The sequence below is a fragment of the Tursiops truncatus genome, chromosome 2 (genome assembly GCF_011762595.2).
Source record: "Tursiops truncatus isolate mTurTru1 chromosome 2, mTurTru1.mat.Y, whole genome shotgun sequence".
Lineage (NCBI taxonomy): Eukaryota > Metazoa > Chordata > Mammalia > Artiodactyla > Delphinidae > Tursiops > Tursiops truncatus.
The window spans coordinates 1,330,421-1,348,275 of record NC_047035.1 but is presented as its reverse complement, the minus strand read 5'-3'; the positions used below and the strand labels follow the sequence as shown (position 1 = coordinate 1,348,275).

General features: G+C 65.1%; 1 protein-coding gene across 2 annotated transcripts; it reads left to right on the top strand.

Moving 5' to 3' along the window:
- Window positions 1-6,310: 6,310 nt before the first annotated feature.
- On the top strand, window positions 6,311-17,142 carry C2H14orf180 (chromosome 2 C14orf180 homolog). 2 transcript variants are annotated; one of them, XM_033852542.2, is made up of 5 exons: window positions 6,311-6,713; window positions 12,072-12,198; window positions 13,738-13,867; window positions 15,474-15,509; window positions 15,902-17,142. In XM_033852542.2, the coding sequence occupies exons 2-5, from the start codon at window positions 12,088-12,090 to the stop codon at window positions 16,105-16,107; spliced, it is 483 nt and encodes a 160-aa protein (XP_033708433.1). In that variant the 5' UTR covers window positions 6,311-6,713; window positions 12,072-12,087; the 3' UTR covers window positions 16,108-17,142. The 2 variants fall into 2 exon arrangements, with proteins under 2 accessions (XP_033708433.1, XP_073656099.1); XM_073799998.1 differs by lacking the exon at window positions 6,311-6,713 and adding an exon at window positions 7,934-8,249.
- Window positions 17,143-17,855: the final 713 nt, after the last annotated feature.

Sequence of the window (17,855 nt, the reverse complement as noted above, 5' to 3'; positions counted from 1 at the left end):
GTTTTCCTCCATCGTTAGCGAATCAGAGAAGGCCCCCGCTTCCGGAGGCCCCCGGTGTGAGTTGAAAGCATGATGTTGGTGCGGACCGTCTTGCCCGCCGGGTCTGGTCAGCACGACACCTGGGGCACGGTGGAGCCACGTGATTTTCTGCAGACTGGGGAGGGGGAGGGAGTCCCAGCAGACCGGATCGAAATAGGAAAGCCAGAGGTGGACGAAGCCCGGACGCAAGGCTGCACGTGCTGCTGTCCTGTGCAGGGAAAGGCCAGCGCGCCTGGCTCCTCTTCACGGATGGGGAACGAGGACAAGGTATCCGGACCAGCTGGTGCAGCCCCTCCGGAGGTGGGTGACCTGCGCCGCTCCAGGGACCGCCTCAGGCAGAGCGGCTTCCGCCTGGGCTGACGCAGGGCCGGGGTCGGCGTGACCCGCTGTTTCCTACCGTCATCTGCTTGGCTTCTGCAGGGGCCACACGGGTGAGCCGAGGGGGACGTGGCGGGACCACCAGCCGTGCATCCTCGGAGGCTTCAGGGATGGTCTCGACTTCCGTCACGCACGCAGGACGCGTGGAGTGACTCTCCTGGGCAGGGTGGGTGCTTTCAGAAGCTGCCACCAACTTCCATTGGTGAGTTGGGTTTGGGTTTTGTGACCATCATGGCTCTTACCCCACAGGTCCGGGAGCCTGCGAGGGCTCTGCAGCTGCTGAGAGCACAGCCCAAGCGTGAGCAGGCCCGGGGCGCAGGCAGCAAGCCCGGCCTGCGGATCACTGGACCCACTGTGAGGTGGGCTCGAGCTGGTCCACTCGTCTCCTGGCCTCCGTAAGCTCTCACTCGAACTCTGACGGTGCCTGGGTCCCCTGATATCGATGCCAGCCCAGACCCTTTATCCGTCAGCCTCTGAAGGTCTGGCTACGTCTCCTTCCAGCACATGGCTTCTCTAGAGACTGACTCTTCCTGCCTTTTCGGGCCAGCCAACTCGGGGAGGCTTCTCTCTGCATAAGGCAGTGGGTCCGAAGGAGAAGCATTCCCCACCCTGAGCCTGAAGGCTTCGGCACAGCCCAGGGCAGACGACACCCCACGACAGGCACACCTGGGCCACGCAGACCTGTGGGCATCCAGGCCCCAGGCCGCTGAGCCGCTGCTGGGCCCCAGCGTGGACCAGCAGCACCTGCCTGCCTGCTCTTCTCAGAGTGTGGCGCTCAGATCCCTCCAGAGCCTGCAGCAGCCCAGGGTGAGGATTCCTGCAGGAGAGGCGTCAGCGGCCCTCCGCTGGGCAGGCACTGGCACAGAGTCATGTAGTCAGGGATGGGGGATCCCGGGGCCCTGCCTTCTGCCTCCAGTGCCAAGCTCTTTCTAACGTTCTGTGCCTACAGGTCTAGGTGGCCACGTGACACAGGTGCCAGGACAGTCCCAGTGGCCCTGGTTCAAACCCCGACTCTGGGAGCTGCCCCCTCGGGGCCCCGTGTGGCCACTTCCCCCCAAAATCTGTGTCCTGGTTGGGCCAACAGGAGGCCCCATCCACGGGGCTCCATCCATGGGGGGGTCTGAGAGGCTCCGAGCCATGCAAGGGTCTGGCACACATCCTGGCCCAACGAACACACCTCACCTTTGTGGACGGAGCATGTGCCCACACGTGTGTGTGTGTGTGTGTGTGTGCACGCGTGCACGTGGATGCACAGCCCCGGAGTGTGAACCTGGGGTGTGTGTGATGGGTATGAACACTCAGCCCTGGGGCCGGCCAGAGGCAGGTCCCCGAGACCAAGAATGGGAGTGACACCCACAAAACAGGAGATTGGCCACCACGGACGGTTCTAACCAGGACCCCAAGCCGGGGTCACCTGATCGCCCCATTAAAGGTCAAGCAGACCCCCTCAGCAGGTCACGCCCGCAGGCTGAGGTACCCCCATTCCCGCAACCCTCACCGCTGCTCCAGCCACCCAGGCCCTGCTGGAAAAACCGCTGGCGGGCAGCTTCCCGCGGCCCCTGTCTCGGTTAGGGCTCATGTACGGCCCCCCAGGCAGCTGGCTCTTGGGAGGGACCCGCTTTACAAATAAAATTTATCATTGTAATTATGGCCCCTGCAGAGAGCTGACGACTTTTACGGCTTCCTGGAGGTCATGAATAATTTAGGAGAAGGGAAAAGGGGCCACTTCTGTTAGTGCACCGTGGGGCCCAGCGGTTCCGTTACCGCGACTGCTGAAGACCAGGGGGCCCACGTCCGGTGCTTCTGACAGGAGCGGCCCAGCCACACGGTGACCCAGGGCCCCGCCAGGCTCTGCGGGGACGCTACCCAGGCTCCCCCGTCTCGTGAAGTGGGGCCTTGGCTGGGTGGCAGGGTGAGCAGACACGGCCCTAACTGCCAGAGGGTCCGTGCTTCAGGCTGAGAATGACAAGCTGTGGGCTCCCCAGTTAAGGGCATTGATGCTGCACGCCCGGGGCTGTGACCTCAGGCGGGACCCTCAACCTGCACCCCAACCGGAAGAGAAGCGTCTCTGCTGGCGCTCGCGGGGCCAGACCCCAGCCCGCTCAACAGCCCTCCTTCCCTCTGCACGCCCACGGCACACGTGATCCTGGGGTTGTGTGGCGCCCTTGAGAGGCCCCGACAGAAGGAATCATCTTTTCTTGCCTCCGGGGATGGAGGGCTCACTGCCTGACTACTGGTGGAAATTCTCCCCAGCTCTTCCTTCCCCCAAGAAGGGCGGCCTGCATCTGTGGACCCCACCCGCCTCCTGTCCTGGATCCACCCAGATGGTACATCGGCCCCTCCGACCCAAAGTCTGCACTCTCCTCTCCCCCCTTCCCCTCCCTCCCTCTCCTGAGTCCCCCACCCTCAAGCCCACCAAGTCCACCTGGACCTCCTCACAGCCAGGCCCAGCGGTGAATTTCCTCTCCTCGTCCCTCCTTGCCTGGCGGTGGCCCTGAGAGCACCCCCTTCCTCCCTGCCCCCCGCCACCCTGGGCTGTCCGACCCCACAGGCCCCCTGCTCTACCTCGCGGCCTGGCTTCTCCCCACCACGCCAGCCTGACCTCATCACACTGCGGGGTCCAGGGCTCGTGCTCGGACCTCACGATGCGCCTCTGTCCCTGGGCACCCCTGGGTCACTCCTTCAGGCCCAAGGCTTTCTACGTCATCTCTAAGATGGCTGGTTCATTTCCCACAGCTGCCATAACACAGAGCCGTAAACCCTGTGACGTAAGCAACAGAAAACAACAGAAACGTATTCTCTCGGCGTCTCAGGGATCCTAAGTCAATTCTCTCGGCGTCTGAGGGATCCTAATCAGGGCGTTGGCAGGATGGCGCCGCCTCCAGGGGCTCAAGGGGAGCGTCCGGCCGGCCTCCCTCCAGCCTCTGATGGCTGCCTGCGCTCTGTGCCTTGTGGCCCCATCCTTCCAAGCTCTGCATCTGTGGTCACATCACTGCTTCCTCTTCTGTGTCAAATCTCCCCCTTACGGGAACACGTGTGATGGTACCAAGGAAGTTAACATCCACAGGTTCCAGAAATGTGATGTGGACATGTCTTGGGGAACCATTTTTCAAGCTAGCAAGAGGGTGACCCCAAATTCACATCACCCATCTGGAGCCACCTGGAACCAGACACGTACATCCAGCTCCCCCCGCCCCGACTCGGAAGCCCCCCACGCATCTCAAATTAACTGGCTCTCATACTTAATCCCCATGGTACCCCCAAAACCTGCACCCCGCCATCTGTGGTGGGCAGAATAATGCCCCCAACAGATGTCCACATACAAACCCCCTGAACCTGTGACTGTGTTAGGTCACGTGGCCAAGGGGAATTAGGTTGAAGATAGAATTAAAGTTGCACGACTTTAAAATGGGGAGATGATCCTGGATTGAGGGGGCGGGACAATGTAGTCACAGGGTCCTTATTGGTTGAAGGTCGGGGGGAGGAGCTTGGAGTGAGGTGAGGTGAGGTGACTGGACGAGACAGCGCTGGCTCTGAAGCCCGGGGCAGGGACCAAGGGCTGGGGAATGTGGGGCCTCCAGAGGCAGGAAAAGCCAAGGAAACGATGGTCCCTGGAGCCTCCAGACGGGCCAGCCCTGCGCACACCCGGAGCGCAGCGCATTTCCCACTCTGGCCTCCAGCACTGCCGAGAGTACATCTAGATTGTGTAAAGTCACCGTGTGCAGTCAATTGGGACAGCGGCCACTGACGACACCACACCGTCTTCCCCAGGCCAGCGGCCTTGTAGCACCCTTGACCCTCACACACGCACTCCTGAGCCCTCGGTGAGTCCCACACCCACCCCTCCCCCCCTCCCCCCAGTCCTTCCCCAGGGCGAGGCAACCAAGGGCCCAGTTGAACCCCTCGGGTCACATCCACCCTCTGCCCCATCCCGTGGGTGCCCAGGCCCTGCGGTGGCTACAGGGCTCTGCAGGAGCCTCCCCGCCTGACTGCCTGCTACTCCTCACCTGCCTGCGGACCCTCCACCAAGCACCCCTCGACGTCTTCCAGAAGGCGTGGAGCAGCTGACCGTCCGCCGCTAAGGGCTGTCGGGAAGGTGCGGCCCCGCCCAGCCACAGGGGCCCAGGGCTGGCCCTGATGGGCAAGGACGTGGTCCGGGCACCCGGTCCCAGCAGCTCGCACCATCCCTGAAGTTCTGTTGCAGGTGCAGGAGGGACGCCACCCGGGCTCTCCCACCCCTGTTCCCGCCTGACCCTGCAGGGCTTTCTGCATTCAGGCCAGCACAGATCCCAGGCTGCCGATTAAGGGCACTGCGGCTGAGTCCCGACATTGCCCAGCAGGCGGGGCAGAGGGGGCGGCAGGGGCGAGGAGCCAGCATTTCCCAGGGTCTGTCCTGCACTGGGTGCTGGGGGCATTCAGCTCTCTACTGAGTCCTATCGCCTGGCAGGTGCCGAGCTGCCCAGACTTGTAGATGAGCAAGTACAGCTCAGAGAGGGGAGGTAACTTGCCCAAAGTCACACAGCCATGAGGGGTGGGCCTGGCCCAGTCTCGGTGCCCCCTTTGTCCTCCAGCCAGCTCCTGATGTCCTGGCACGTGTGGCAGCCCTGATGGAACCAGGTCTGAGAGAAGCTGGTGCTGGTGGCTGCGGGCCCGGGGGGTGCGGGCAGATCCCTGATGGGTTTGTACGGTTTCCACCAATCAAGGGGGCTGCCCGAGGGACGTGCAGAGAGTCCTGACCCCTGTGCCTCTCTGCTGGGTGTGGAGGAGGTCCAGCCGTAGGAACCCCCCCCGCCGTGTGCCTGGGGTGGACCGGGGCTGAGAGGGGCAGTGTGACAGAGGATGGCTGCCTCTCAGTGTCCCAGGGTCCCCTGAGGGCTGCACGTGGCCACAGTGGCCTGTACCCCACCAGTTGTGCATGTTCTGTGCAGAAGCTGGCGAGGGGCTCGGGGGCTGGCGCTCCCCCGCCGCCGCGTCCACGCGAGGGCCGGGCAGCAAACTCTCCTAGTAACGGGCCAGATGGCAGAGGTTTTAGGCTCCGGGGCCGTGCTCAACTTTGCCCTCGTAGGGCAAAGGCACCGTGGACAGAAACCAAGGTTGCATGGCTGTGTTCCAGCAAAGCCCTGCTCACTTTTATTTACAAAAACTGGGGGTGGGCAGGGCGGCCGAGGGATGGAGTTTCTGAGCCGTTTTCTGGAGGCGGGCTGGGCGCAGGGGGTCCTAGAGTCACACGAGACCCCCTCCCACTGAGCCCTTGCCACAAGGCCACCTCTGTCGGCTTCCTGTCCACGGGGGGCTGGGGCCTGTCCCACCGCAGGAGGTGCTGCACTGCTCAGGCTGGGGCTCCAGGGCAGACGTTTACGTCCCCTCTTGCCGACCCGAGAGGAGGGAACGGCCGGCGCCGGCTGTCGCTGAGGATGCCCTGTCCCGCTGCCCACGTAGCAGTTTGCTCGGGTAACTTACTAGCTCTGAGGCAACGTCGGGACTCAGCCGTTGTGCCCTTAATCGGCAGCCTGGGATCTGTGCTTTGCCTTTTCCTCCTGGGACCCCAAAGCAGGATGCATGAGGGTGCAGGAGCGGGGGTCAGGGCCGGCCCCTCTCTTTTTCAGGGCTCCACCCTGGGGCAGCGTCAGTCGGGGGCTGGACTCTGTTATCTCTGTTATCACCCCACCCTCCTACAGCCTGCACCCCGCCAGGCCCCCACATCACCCCACCCTCTGCCTCCCCCCCACCCAACACTCTGCCTCTGATGCCGGCCCTTGGGTTTTCCAAGAGCTGCACATCTCCAGAGCCGGCCTGGGAAGACACACGTGGGTCTGGAGGGCAGGGAGGGGGCACTGCCCCCCCGTCTTTCCTGCAGGCTTGGCCTGTGTTCTCAGGGCCTGGGAAACGGCCACCTCCGCTCCCGCTCTGGGGCCAGTGCCTTGTCCTTGGGGTCGCTGCTATTTCTGCCAAAGAGGAGAGGTAATTATAGCTCAGCCCCTGCCAGCTGGCCGGGCTCTGCAACCTGGCAGAGGGGCCTGGGGCGGGGACACAGGCTGGCCACAGATTGGCTCCACAGGCAGGCAGGCAGCAGCTCCCACCAGGGCAGCAGGAGGCTGGGCAGTCGCGGCCCCGTTCACCTGAGCAGCCCAGCACCCGCCTCTCCAGCACCCGGAAGCCCAGCCCAGCACCTGCCCTTCCGGCACAGGAAGGGCACCGCCAGCGGGACCAGGCCAGGGCTATGCTGCACGGTGCCCACTGGGGGGCGCCACAGAGCCCAGCCGGCAGCACCCCGCACAGACCCAGGAGGGAGCCAGGTGAGAGCCACTCAGGGGCACAGGTGACGCTCACTCCCCATCTGGGAATGAGGCTGCCGGAGCAGAGAGATTCCCCAAAATGGACGCGGGCGGAGACCCCGCTGCAGGCGGGCGTGGGCCGTGGACTGAGGCCGGGCAGCGCGCACTGTGGCCCTGGACGGGGGCTGGGGGGCCGCCCATCCCACCCACCCGTGCTGTGCGCTTTCAGCGCTCATTCGAGTACGGTCCCAGGCAAACCAGGCAGCGGGTGACGTCAGAAGCCCCGGCCCCTCTGAACCTCGTGTTTGGTGTGTACAGGGTGGGTGGCCGGTGCACTCAGCCATGTCCCAGGCCACTGGTGCTCTGAGCCCCTCCCCCGCGGCCAGGCCTGACATGAGGGCCCCACCGGCCCTTCATCCACGTTCCTGCCTGAGGCCATGTGCAGGCGAAGCTGGACTGTGGGTCCCTCCACGCTCCACCACGCGAGGACCCAAGCCTTCCGAGGCACGGGAGCCAGGGTTCATGGGACCTGGGTACCTTGCACGGGCCGCGGCACAGGCTGCAGGGTCGGGCACTGACACCAGCAAGCCTTCCCAGAGGTCCGCGGGGGCCCTGCTGTTCCCAGAGGGAACAGATGCGTTACTGGGGTCACTTGAGCCCAGGCCATGGCTTTTGGGCAGCCCCAGAGACACGGCTCTTTTCTGAGCTGACTCCATCAGAGGGAATCCGGATCCCGGCCCACCGTGCACGTGGGGCTCAGGGCGCAGCATTTATTTGGCGCTTGCTGTGTGCAGGTACCCTGGGAGGCTTAGCTCTCCATCTCGACGGCACTCTGGACAGTGGGCAGAACCTGAGGGCTGGAAATTGGGCTGATGTGGCCGGTGTCTGGGTGGGGGTCCACCTGCCCTATCACCTGGGGCTCCCGAGGCCGAGGTTGGCTCCCCCACGCACCCAGCAGGCACACAGCCATCACCCGGTCCTGCTGCCACCCCACGTCCTGAATGCGCCCTAGAAAGGTGTGGGCCTCGCATCTCAGCGTGGAAGGGGCCTCGGGGCCACCAGGCCAGTTCCCACTCTCTGGATCCCCACGCCGGACAGGCCTAGGGAGCAAGGCCAGCCCCCCGGGGCCTCCCCTGGCTTAATTCAGACATGGTGTGATCTGGGAAGCTGCCAGGCCGTGAGCTCTGGGCTGGGAGCAGCTGGGAGCCAGCCGCCCTCACTCTGCTCCCCGCCCTCCAGAGGGAAGGCCAGCATGGGGGTGTCCACCGCCTCCGTCCCGTTTCCCAGCTGAGGAAACGCGCAGCTCGTGGTCTCAGGCCCCTTAATTCAGCCAAGCTGCTCTGGGCAGGGGGTCAAACTGCCAGCAGACGCCTCAGGGCAGGACAGCCCAGAGGACCGCTGAGGCCACTGCCCCGTGGCTGTAATGGAAACTTCTCGGCTGGCCTGCGAGCCGCCGCGGCTCCGGTTCCCACTGTGCCGGAGGCTCTAATCACCAGCGGATTATAGGCCGTCAGGTGCGCGAGCGCACGCAGGGTTGCGACAGCTGCAGGAACCCAGGTGGGCCGAGCAGTGTGCGTGTGCGTGTGCGTGTGTGTGTGTGTGAGAGAGAAACGTGTGTGTGGGATGTGGTATGTGCATATGTGTACGAGTGTGTGTGTTTGTATGTGATATGTGTACATGTGGATTGTGTGTGTGTGGTGTGTGCGTATGAGTGTGTGTGGCTGTGGGGGGTGTGTACGTGTGTGGCATGTGTTGTGTGCATGTGTGTGGCTGCGGGGGGGGGGTGTGTACGTGTGTGGCATGTGTTGTGTGCATGTGTGTGGCTGTGGGGGGGTGTGTACGTGTGTGGCATGTGTTGTGTGCATGTGTGTGGCTGCGGGGGGGGGTGTGTGTACGTGTGTGGCATGTGTTGTGTGCATGTGTATGTGGTGTGTGAGTTGCGGCGCAGGAGCTCAGCCTCCCCGGCAAGGTCCTGGCGGGCTCTGCCAGCCCCGGAGCCGGTGTCTGCTGCAACAGGACAGCGGGAGGGGCCCGGCCGTGGCGCCGCTGACCCAAGCCCGGGGCTCCTGGGGGCTGTGGGACTCGGCAAGCTTGTCTGTCCCCTGAGCCCTGGGGTCCCCACGGGCGCACAGGCACAGGGAGGGTTCGAGGGGTGATGGAGCAGGTGTGGGTGCTGAGCCGGGTGCCAGGCGTGGGGTCAGAGCCAAGGAAGGGCCCTCCCTGTGCAGGGCCGGCACCGCGCCGGGGGTCTCAGAGGCCCCTCAGTGAGGACAGAGACGTGCCAGCGGGCCGCGGGGGCCGGAGCGGGGCCCCGACAGCCGGGCCCACAGCAGGCGGGCCAGTGAGCGGCGCCACAAGTGGTGGGGCAGGTGCAGGCAGCAGGACAGGTGGCTGGACCCGGGACTCAGCATTGCTTGAGGCGGTGAACCAGGTGGAGTGGGCCCTGCCCAGCCAGCACCCCTCTGGAGGCCGGGGGAGCGGGCGGGGTGGGGGACAGGGGTGGAGAGCTGGGCTGCAGGGCCCCCTGTGGGTGTGATCGCTGTCTCCCAAAGGCGTCGCGTCAAGGCAGGGCGGGAGGGAGGGTGCTCGCCCAAACCGAGCGGACCGTCAGGATGGGGGTCTTGTGGGCGTGTAGTCCTGGCCAGACCCCCTTCTCCTGGAACGCGGGCGGAAGCCTGAGGACCCCCGCTCGGCACCCTGCAGGGCCTGCAGCACTGTCACAGAAGCTCTGGGGGAGCCCAGGGCAGGTGTCCACCCTCAGGGGGCGTGCCCTCCCCAAGCAGAGGCGCGGCAGAGCGGGGGTGACACTCCGCAGGCCCAGGCCCAGGGCTATCTCCACCCTTTATCACCCATCTGTCACGAGGTATCACCCATCTGTCACGAGGCAGCCGGAGGGCCAGGGCGCTCGTATTACACGCTGTCCCCGCCAGAGCCCAAGGCCTCTCGCTCCCGCATGGGGCTCTGTCCTCGCCATCCAGCCGGGGTGGAGGGGGCCTTCCTGGCGCCGGAGGAGGCCTGGGAGGCAGGCGAGAGGTGGTACCCGGAGCAGCCCTTACCTGCTGAGCCAACCAGAGCTGCACACTCCTCCTCCGTTTTCCTGGTGGGGAAACTGAGGCCTGGGGCAGGCCCTCCGCTTGACCGAGGCTCCTGAGACAAAAGGGCAGAACCCAGGACTCAGGCCAGTCCTGGGGGTCTGCAGAGGCCCCACTTCCTCTTGGCAGGGGGAAGCTGGAGCCTGAGCAAGGCTGCCGGGCGGGGTGAGGACGGGGGGCTCGGGGGGCTCGGGGAGCACCTGGGAGCAGAGCAAGGCCCAGGCAAAGGCCCAGGCCGGAGAGGGCCCAGGGCTCATGAGAGGCGCGGGAGAGGGGACGTCCCACAGGAGGCTCTCACCGTGTACGCAGGCTCCGTGCCAGGTGGTCACGCCCTCTCCCTGAGTGATGACCACGGCTGATGGCCGTGAGCACAGGCGGGTCCCCAGGTCGCCTCTGAGCCCTGACGTGAGCTGCCTCACTCACCCCCACCGGAGCCACGGGGGAAGCTGCTACCGCCGTTTCCATTTTCAGCCGAGCAAACTGAGGCACCGGGAGGTTAAGAGACTTGCCAAGGTCACACAAGGTCACAGGGGGCACAGGATGGAGCCGCGGCCTGCCCTGGAAGCGCAGAGCTGCCAGGGACACACACCACACTGCACTTGCACACACGCACGTACACACACGTGCACACCCAGTTGCAGGCACACACATGCATACAGGCACACTCACATACACACTCGCACATGTGTACACACAGCACGCGCACACACACGTGCACACACGTACATCTATGGACACCCGCACGTGCACACTCACAAACACACAAGTGCTCACACGGCTGTGCACACACACACATTGTCCCACCACCCCCGGCCTGGGGGGAGGGCCCGGGGCACAGTAGGGGCTCGACAGCTGGGCCCACTGGCAGTGACGCTGTCACCTCCCCACCCCCGCCCCCCTCCCCCCGTGCTGAAGCTGGGCCCCCAGGCCACCCTTTGTGAGACCCGGTCCTTCAGATAAGGCCTCCCTCCCCGCCCCTCCTCCCCAGGCTGGCCGGCTCCCCCACGACCCTATTTGCAATAAAAAGCCTGATACTCAGATAGGAGAAAATTGCTCCTTTTTTAAATAACTGAATGGCCGGCCTGTCCTCTCCCAGGCGGAGAAAGCCCTCCCCCAAACCGGCCCCCCTTGCAGCCCTCCCCCACCTGGCAGCTCCCCTCTGGGGAGGCCCCGAAGGAGCTCATCTGAGGTGCCCGTACTCAGCTCCATCTCAGCCCCCGGGGGCAGCGTCCTTGGAGGGTGGATGGAAGCCAGAACCCTCCTCATAAAGTGCAAACATCTGACCGCACAGGAAGGGAGCAGTGATGGCCGCCAGGGACCCAGACCAGAGACCCCTGGCAGAGCCTGGGGCTGGGGATAGGAGGGGAGATGGCTCCCGTGCCACCCCACCCCGTCTCATGGCCCAGGGGGAGGGGGGCAGAGAGGACCTGGCAACAGCCCCTGGTGTCCACGTTGCCCCGCATGTACAAGGAGGCAGGGGTGGGGGGCCCTCACCCCACAGGGCCCTCAAAGGACTGAGGCCAAATGCCTGCCGGGCTTCACCTGCTCAGGCCCGGTGGGAGCAGGACAGGGGGACGTCTCAAAAGTCAAGGACCTTCAAAGGATGTGAAAGAAAATTCACACCAGAAGGGCTGCAGTTAGTGAGGAGAGATGGGAGACGCTGCAATCAGAGGCTCACTGATGAGAGAGGGCAGTACCACCTTACACCTAGTACATGAGCAATCCGAACTCCGGGAGAGAGGGGGAGGGAGAGAGAGAGTCTAGGCAGGACTGAGGGGCGGGCCCACCAGCTGCAGCCCCCCCACGAACCCCTGGAGAAGGCTTTCCTAGCCCCTGTGAAGCCCTGACAAAGCCCAGCCCTGGACCCCATCATTCACGCCTGGAGCATCCCGAGAAGCAGGGCAGCAATGATGCTTATTGCAGTCTTATCTATGGCCTCAGAGAATTGCAAGTGACCTAAAGAAACCGCAAGTGACAATAATAAAATGCAAACCTCCGGAGGAGGGTGGCTGTAAATCATGGGATCAGCCCTGTAGAATATTACGCAGCCATTAAGGCTGGTAATTAGGAAGATTGGCGGCAGGGGAAGCTGCTGACGTCTCGGTGTCGAGCAGGCAGGAGTCCTCTGCACCCGGAGCACCTCAAGGGAAAGCAGCATCTGCTTGTGGGCCAGGCTGATGGGAAGAGGGAAGCCAGCCCAGCTTCCTGGGAAGAACCCCTCCTCCTCTTATTTCAGTCCTATGAGGAGTGTTCCGTCTGCAATAAATAATGTCTTTGCTTATCTTAGGACCATGTTCCAGTAAATGAAGACGGCGGCACACGCCCTGAGCCCCGACTCCCTGCCAGAGACGCGGCATCGGACCAGAAAGAATGAGGAGGCGGCTCCAGGCTCACCCGTGCTCAGGGCGGGGAGGGTGCGGCAGGGCCCTGGGTGGGCGCTGGGCTGGCGGAGGGGGCCTCAGCTGGAGGCAGGGAGGGAGAGCAGAAGAGGGAAATGTGGTCCCTGCCCTTTCCCCGAGCTGTCCGCAGCCCCAGGACCCCCGGGAGGGAAATGGCTGGGTTGGGGGGCTGGAGGGGGGCTGGCAGAGAGGGTTAGAGGCCCCCAGGCTGGGGCACAGAATGACCAGGAGTGCACAGCATCTGGCCAGGGCTGAAGGTGGGGGTAGAGCATACAAGGGGCCTGGAGGATGGGTCAGAGCAGAGAGTCCCAGGGGCTGGGAAGGGCGGCAGAGGCAGAGGACGTGGGAGCCATGGGGGGCTCGGGAGCAGGGCAGCAGCAAGTCTGGTGGCGCAGGGAGGCAGGTGTTGGAGTGGGGGTGGGTGGAGACAGCAGGACAGCGAGGTGACAGGACACAGCCTGTCAGGACCGGGTCCAGGACGAGGGAGAGTTGGCAGCAGCAGGAGAGGGAGGGAGTGTAAGGGGGTCTCCCCAAGGAGCAAGTGGGGCCCCGACTTCAGGCCCTGAGTCCTGATCTAGCCTCTGAGCTCATTGCTGGCCAGTGCAGGCCACAAACTTAGGTGTCCCAGCTGCGGGAACAGGACAGCCACGAGCTGGGCCAAACCCCGGGCCCGGGTGGGTCTCCCGCCCCTGCAGGACCGCCTCAGCCCCGAAGGCCAGTGGCAGACTCACTCAGCCGGTGGCCCCCCCAGCAGGAGGCCGTCTCACAGACGGCCCCGACTCACAGGGTGTCCGTGCAGAACAGCCTGCTGCCCCCATTTGATAGATGGGAACACTGAGGTCGGGCGGGCTGCTGGCTCCACCTTCCAAACACACAGTGGGTGGGAGGGCGGCCCCTGGGTGGGCTGTGTCCAGGCTCTGCCCCCCGCCCTGGGCCAGTGGTCTCCTGCTCAGATACCTCCCCTCGTTCACAGGTAAGCGACCGCGGCCCAGTGTGTGGCGAGAGCTGTCCCACGGCGGGCTCCGGGTGGTGCTGCTGGGCAGTCACAGGGCGCTGAGCTCGGGCAGGGCCTCCCCTGGACAGAGGAGGCCACCAGGCAGAGCCCCCTGGGGCGCAGGGAGGTTCCGTGTGCACAGCTCAGACGTGAAGGCAGTCAGTCCTCGGGGGATGCCAGCCACAACCGCTGTCACTGTTACTGACATGGAGAAGTGATGCCGGACCCCGTCGGGATGGGTGGGGGCAGAGCCAGGGCGGGAGACACAGGCCTGCGTGATCACGGACCGCACCCGTCCCCGCTAACACGGCCATCCAGTCGTGACCAGTCCCGGTGGCTTGTCCCAGCCCTGACCACTTGGCAGCAGCCCTAGGGGGTCAGATGGCCAGGCTGGGGCCGGGGCAGGTCCGCAGAGGGTCTCCACGCCCCTGTCTGGTCCCTGCTGCATAAAGCCAGAGGAGACGGCAGGGACGCAGCAGGGGCTGCCTGTCTCCAGCCTCGGGGGTGCTGGGCGGGAGGGGCTCACTCCTGCCTGCCTCCCTCTGCTTCCCGCCCCCCAGGAGGACGACAGGAAGGGCCCCCCCTCTATCCTGAGACGAAGCCCGCAGGAGCGCCACAGCCATGGGGCCGAGCCACGGAGGACCACGAGGCACGTGCGGTTCCGCGAGCCCCTGGAGGTGGCCGTCCACTGTAAGAGGCGAGCGGGCCAGGCGGGGTGGGGGGACATCACCCAGGATCTCACCGAGGGCTGTCCGCAGGGACCACAGTCACTGCCCTGTCCTCACAGGTGTAACCCCAATAAAACCCAGGCCCACGGGGTCGGTCTGAACAGAGTGCTGGTCAAAGAAACAGCGACTGGCAGGAAAAATAGAACCAGAGCTTCCCAAGTCATTACTGTCTTCCTGAAAAAGGCCAGTGGCTAGGCGTTCCCAGAGCCCACCCGCTCTTCCTTCCCTCAGCTCCTCCCACCCCCTCAGCCTTCACTGCCCACCTCCCAAATTCTCCCCGCCCCCTGGCCCTAGGGTCCTGGTGCTGCCCCCAGAGCCCCCTCTCCACCCGTCTACCTCACTCCTCCTCCAGCCTTCCCGTGGGACAGTGCCCTTGTATCAGCTAGCGATGCCTCATAACAAATCAGCACAACATAGCAGCTTCAGGCAACGCACGCCGATTATCTCAGTGGTCCCGTGGGTCAGGGTTCTGGGCGCAGCAAAGCTGGTCCTCTGCTCAGGGTGGCACAAGGCAGGCATCAGGGTGTCAGCCAAGGCTGGGCCTCACCTGAGGCTCGGGGCCCTATTCCAAACTCACAGCGTTATTTGCAGAATTCGCATCCTTGCAGCTGTTTTATGTGACCCTCTTTTATAAAGAGCTCGCCTGATTAGGCCAGGCCCACCCAGGACAATCTCCCTTTGATTGACTCAGTCCGCTGTGGGGATTTCCATCGCGGCTGCAGAACCCCTGCCCCTTTGCCATGTTCTGTTGGTAGAAGCAAGTCGCAAGCCCCCACACTAAGCAGAGGGGACCCCACAAAGGTGAGGACCTGGGGGGATCGTGGGAGCAGCTTAGATTCTGCTTCCACAGCCCCCCAAGGGAGGTGCTCCCTGAGTCCCGCCAAGTTGCGGATAAAACTCACTCCCCCGACGTGTGTCAGTGTCTCCCTTGAAGGCCCATCGTAAACGTCGGGTCCGGGCCTCCCGCAGGGGTCCTCACCCACCCTGCCCTCCCCGGTCCAGCCCCCAACCCCCAGAGCACAGCTCAGCGCCCGCCTCCAGAGCTTCCCAGCAGCCCCAGAAGCAGAGACTCTCAGGTGGGGAGTCAGGGCCCAGACAGTCCGGGGCTGGTCTGGGGTCCCCCAGTGAGCTAAGTGGAATGGACAGGAGGTGGGGGGTCCTGCCTGCCTCTCCAAAGTGCCAGGCCCTGCTGCCCCCCAGGACCCCTGCAGCCTCCTCCTCCTAGGCTGCTGCAGGGGACACCCCACACTCCCGCAGGGCCCCCGGGAGGCTCTGAGAGCAGCGCCGGCACCTGGAAGCTAGAATCTGAATCAGTGAGGCTGGGGCAGAACCCTGGGTGGTGTCGGGCAGCCTGGCGGGCCGGGGGATATGGACAGCCGGCCGGGTCAGGACCCGCGGGGACCTGAGTCTCCATCTGTAAAGCGGGGAAGCTCTAGCTGACCCAGCCCGTCTTGGGGTCCTTAGGGTAGGCGGGTGAGAGGAGGGGCCCCGGGGGCTCTGGCTGGCGCGAGCCTTCCGAGCGGGGTGGCCCCCCGCTCCGCCCGAACCCACCCTCCTCTCCTCCCCAGACATCGCCTGCAGGGAGCCCTCCGCCACGGCCAGGGGTAAGTTCTGAGCCCTCGGCCCTCATCCCTCAAAGCCCAGCCCACACGCTTGCCCAGCACAGCCCCATCTCCAGGCCACGGCCAGACCCCCCACCACTCCAGCCGGGCTCCCCACCCCAGCAGGGCCATGGGTCCCTGACAGTCACGGGTCGGCGGCAGCACCCCCGGGGTACCGTCTGCCCCCCTCACTCCTTCCCCAGGGAGGGTGCGAGGGCAGAGCCTACGGGAGGCCCTGTTGCAAGGAGATCGCAGGCCCAGATAGGGACGGGGAGACCCTCGCCGCGGGGGCCCACCCGACGGGCAGCACCGAGGTGCCCGCCCACCGCAGCCTCCCCACCAGCTCTGCGGGGAGGCGGGCGCCCAAGGGTCCTCACTGTCCCCCTCGGCCCCAGCGCCCGGCCGGCGCAGGCCCCGCGACGGTGCCCTGATCCTGCGGCTGACGGCGTGCGTCCTGCTGGTGCTGGCGCTGGGGCTGTGCTGCAGCCGGGCTGAGCCCGTGGCACTGGCCCTGGAGGACCTCCGGGCCCGGCTCCTGGCCCTCCGCGTGCGTCTGCAGCTCGTGGCCCTGGCCTGCTGGCGTCACCTCCTGCAGCTCTGATGGCCGGCGCTCACCTCCCCCAGGCCCAGGGGCAGCACTGCAGAGGGAGAGCCCCAGGTCGGGGCTGGGGGCTTCCAGACAGCCCTGAGCCCTGGACTCAGCGGGGCTGCTGCAGGCAGGGTGACTGGGAAAGCGGGCCCCACGGCTTGAGATCAGACGTGGGGTGCTGCGGCCTTGGATACGGCAGGCAGCCCCCAGCTCCAAGCAGGCAGCCCCTCCTAGTTCACATGTTAGGGTGCCCTGTGAGGTTTTAGGAGAACAAGAATTCCACCACTGAAACTCAGGGACCCACGGGTTCCAGCCCCCAGCCTACCCCTTGGGCCCCTCCCTCGCCCCAGCGGGAACTCTTGTGACTTTGGGCCCGGCCCGGATGTGGCCGTGTGTAGCCCCTCGAGGACGGGGACACCCTCCCTGTGTCTGTGGGAGTCCTGGGAGGAGGTACAACCGGGCTTTTGCTGCTTGGGGCCTGCAGCCCAGACCCCGAAACCCCTGCGGGAGAGGCGCTGGCTGCGGGGCGGGGGGTACTCCCTCCTGCAGCCACGTGCAGGGCATGGCCCCGGAGCCCCCAGCTTGTCTGACACCTGCACCGGGCCCAAGGCCTGGGGATGCCCTCTTGCCTAGCCGTCGGCCTGGGGGTGTGGCTGGCGCAGAAAGGACATCAGGGGGCCGAGAGGACCCCACCACCCTCAGGACACAGCCGTCTGCGCCAGGGTCCCAGCCGGCGCCGCGCGGCCTGGGAGTCCCATGACTGTGTAGACGCCGAGCCTTCAACCCCGTTCCAGGCCAAGGAGGCCACGTGATGACAGAGCCCAGGGTCCCCTCAGACGCTGCATGGAGCGGGGCCCTGAACGAAGCAGGGAGGCCCAGGGTCAGACACCAGGAGGCACCGCTAGGGGAGAGGCTGCACCCCCGTAACCTTCGGACGAGTGTCTACGCAGCCGCGGGCGCCGTGCCGCGCCTCCCGCGGGCCTTCTCTAAGCGTCTGTTCCCACGGCTTACGCGGGGAGACGCCGATTCTCTATTAAAACACGCTGCCACCTCTTCCAGTCTGGGGACTATTATCCAGAGGAGGGAGATGGGGACTGATTTGCGGTGGGAGTCACTCCAGCGGCTGACGCAGAGGTGGGCAAGCCGTCCCCTCTGGCCTCAGGGACCGGGGCGGTAGCCTTCGGGGTCCCTTTGGGTTTCAGGACTTGGGGAGCCCCGAGTGGGGAGCCCAGTCGAGAGGGGCCCACCTCCAGGAGCGGTGGCCTAGGGGGACCACGGCGGGGCTCCGGGCCCTGGCCCTCTGGGACCCTCCAGCATCACACCCCCAGCCCACCCACCCCCCAGCCTCATCTCACCTGCCCCCTGAAGAGGGTAAGCAGGTTAATGAGTGCCACAGCCCTGGGGCAGGTACTGGGGGCGGGGTGGGGCGGGGAGCCGCCCAGAAGGGGCTGGGCTGCGGCACTCCCCTCCTCCTGGCCCGCTGCGCTCAGCTAAGGGCTGTTCGTTCACTGCAAAGACATGCTCAGCCCTGGAGGGTCCCAGAGACCATGACCCCCATTGTTTTCGGAAAAATATTGCTCAAGGTGTACCCGGCAACCCCAAGAATTCCAAAATTTGAAATCCATCCTCACACCCGTGAAGTCTCGACGGGAAGCAGTGAGAACGGAACCCATGAGAGAATGTGCGGATGTGAGGGTACAGCCACTGTGGGGGAGGGGGACCAACTCCCAGTTCCTAGTAAGTTTCGGGAACTCCAGGAG

Excerpts from the sequence above, each read along its gene's own strand:
- C2H14orf180 (XM_033852542.2), top strand. The coding sequence starts at position 12,088 with ATGAAGACGGCGGCACACGCCCTGAGCCCCGACTCCCTGCCAGAGACG. Across the intron at positions 13,868-15,473 it reads CCTGGAGGTGGCCGTCCACT|ACATCGCCTGCAGGGAGCCC; the intron begins GTAAGAGGCGAG and ends TCTCCTCCCCAG. Across the intron at positions 15,510-15,901 it reads GCCCTCCGCCACGGCCAGGG|CGCCCGGCCGGCGCAGGCCC; the intron begins GTAAGTTCTGAG and ends CCTCGGCCCCAG.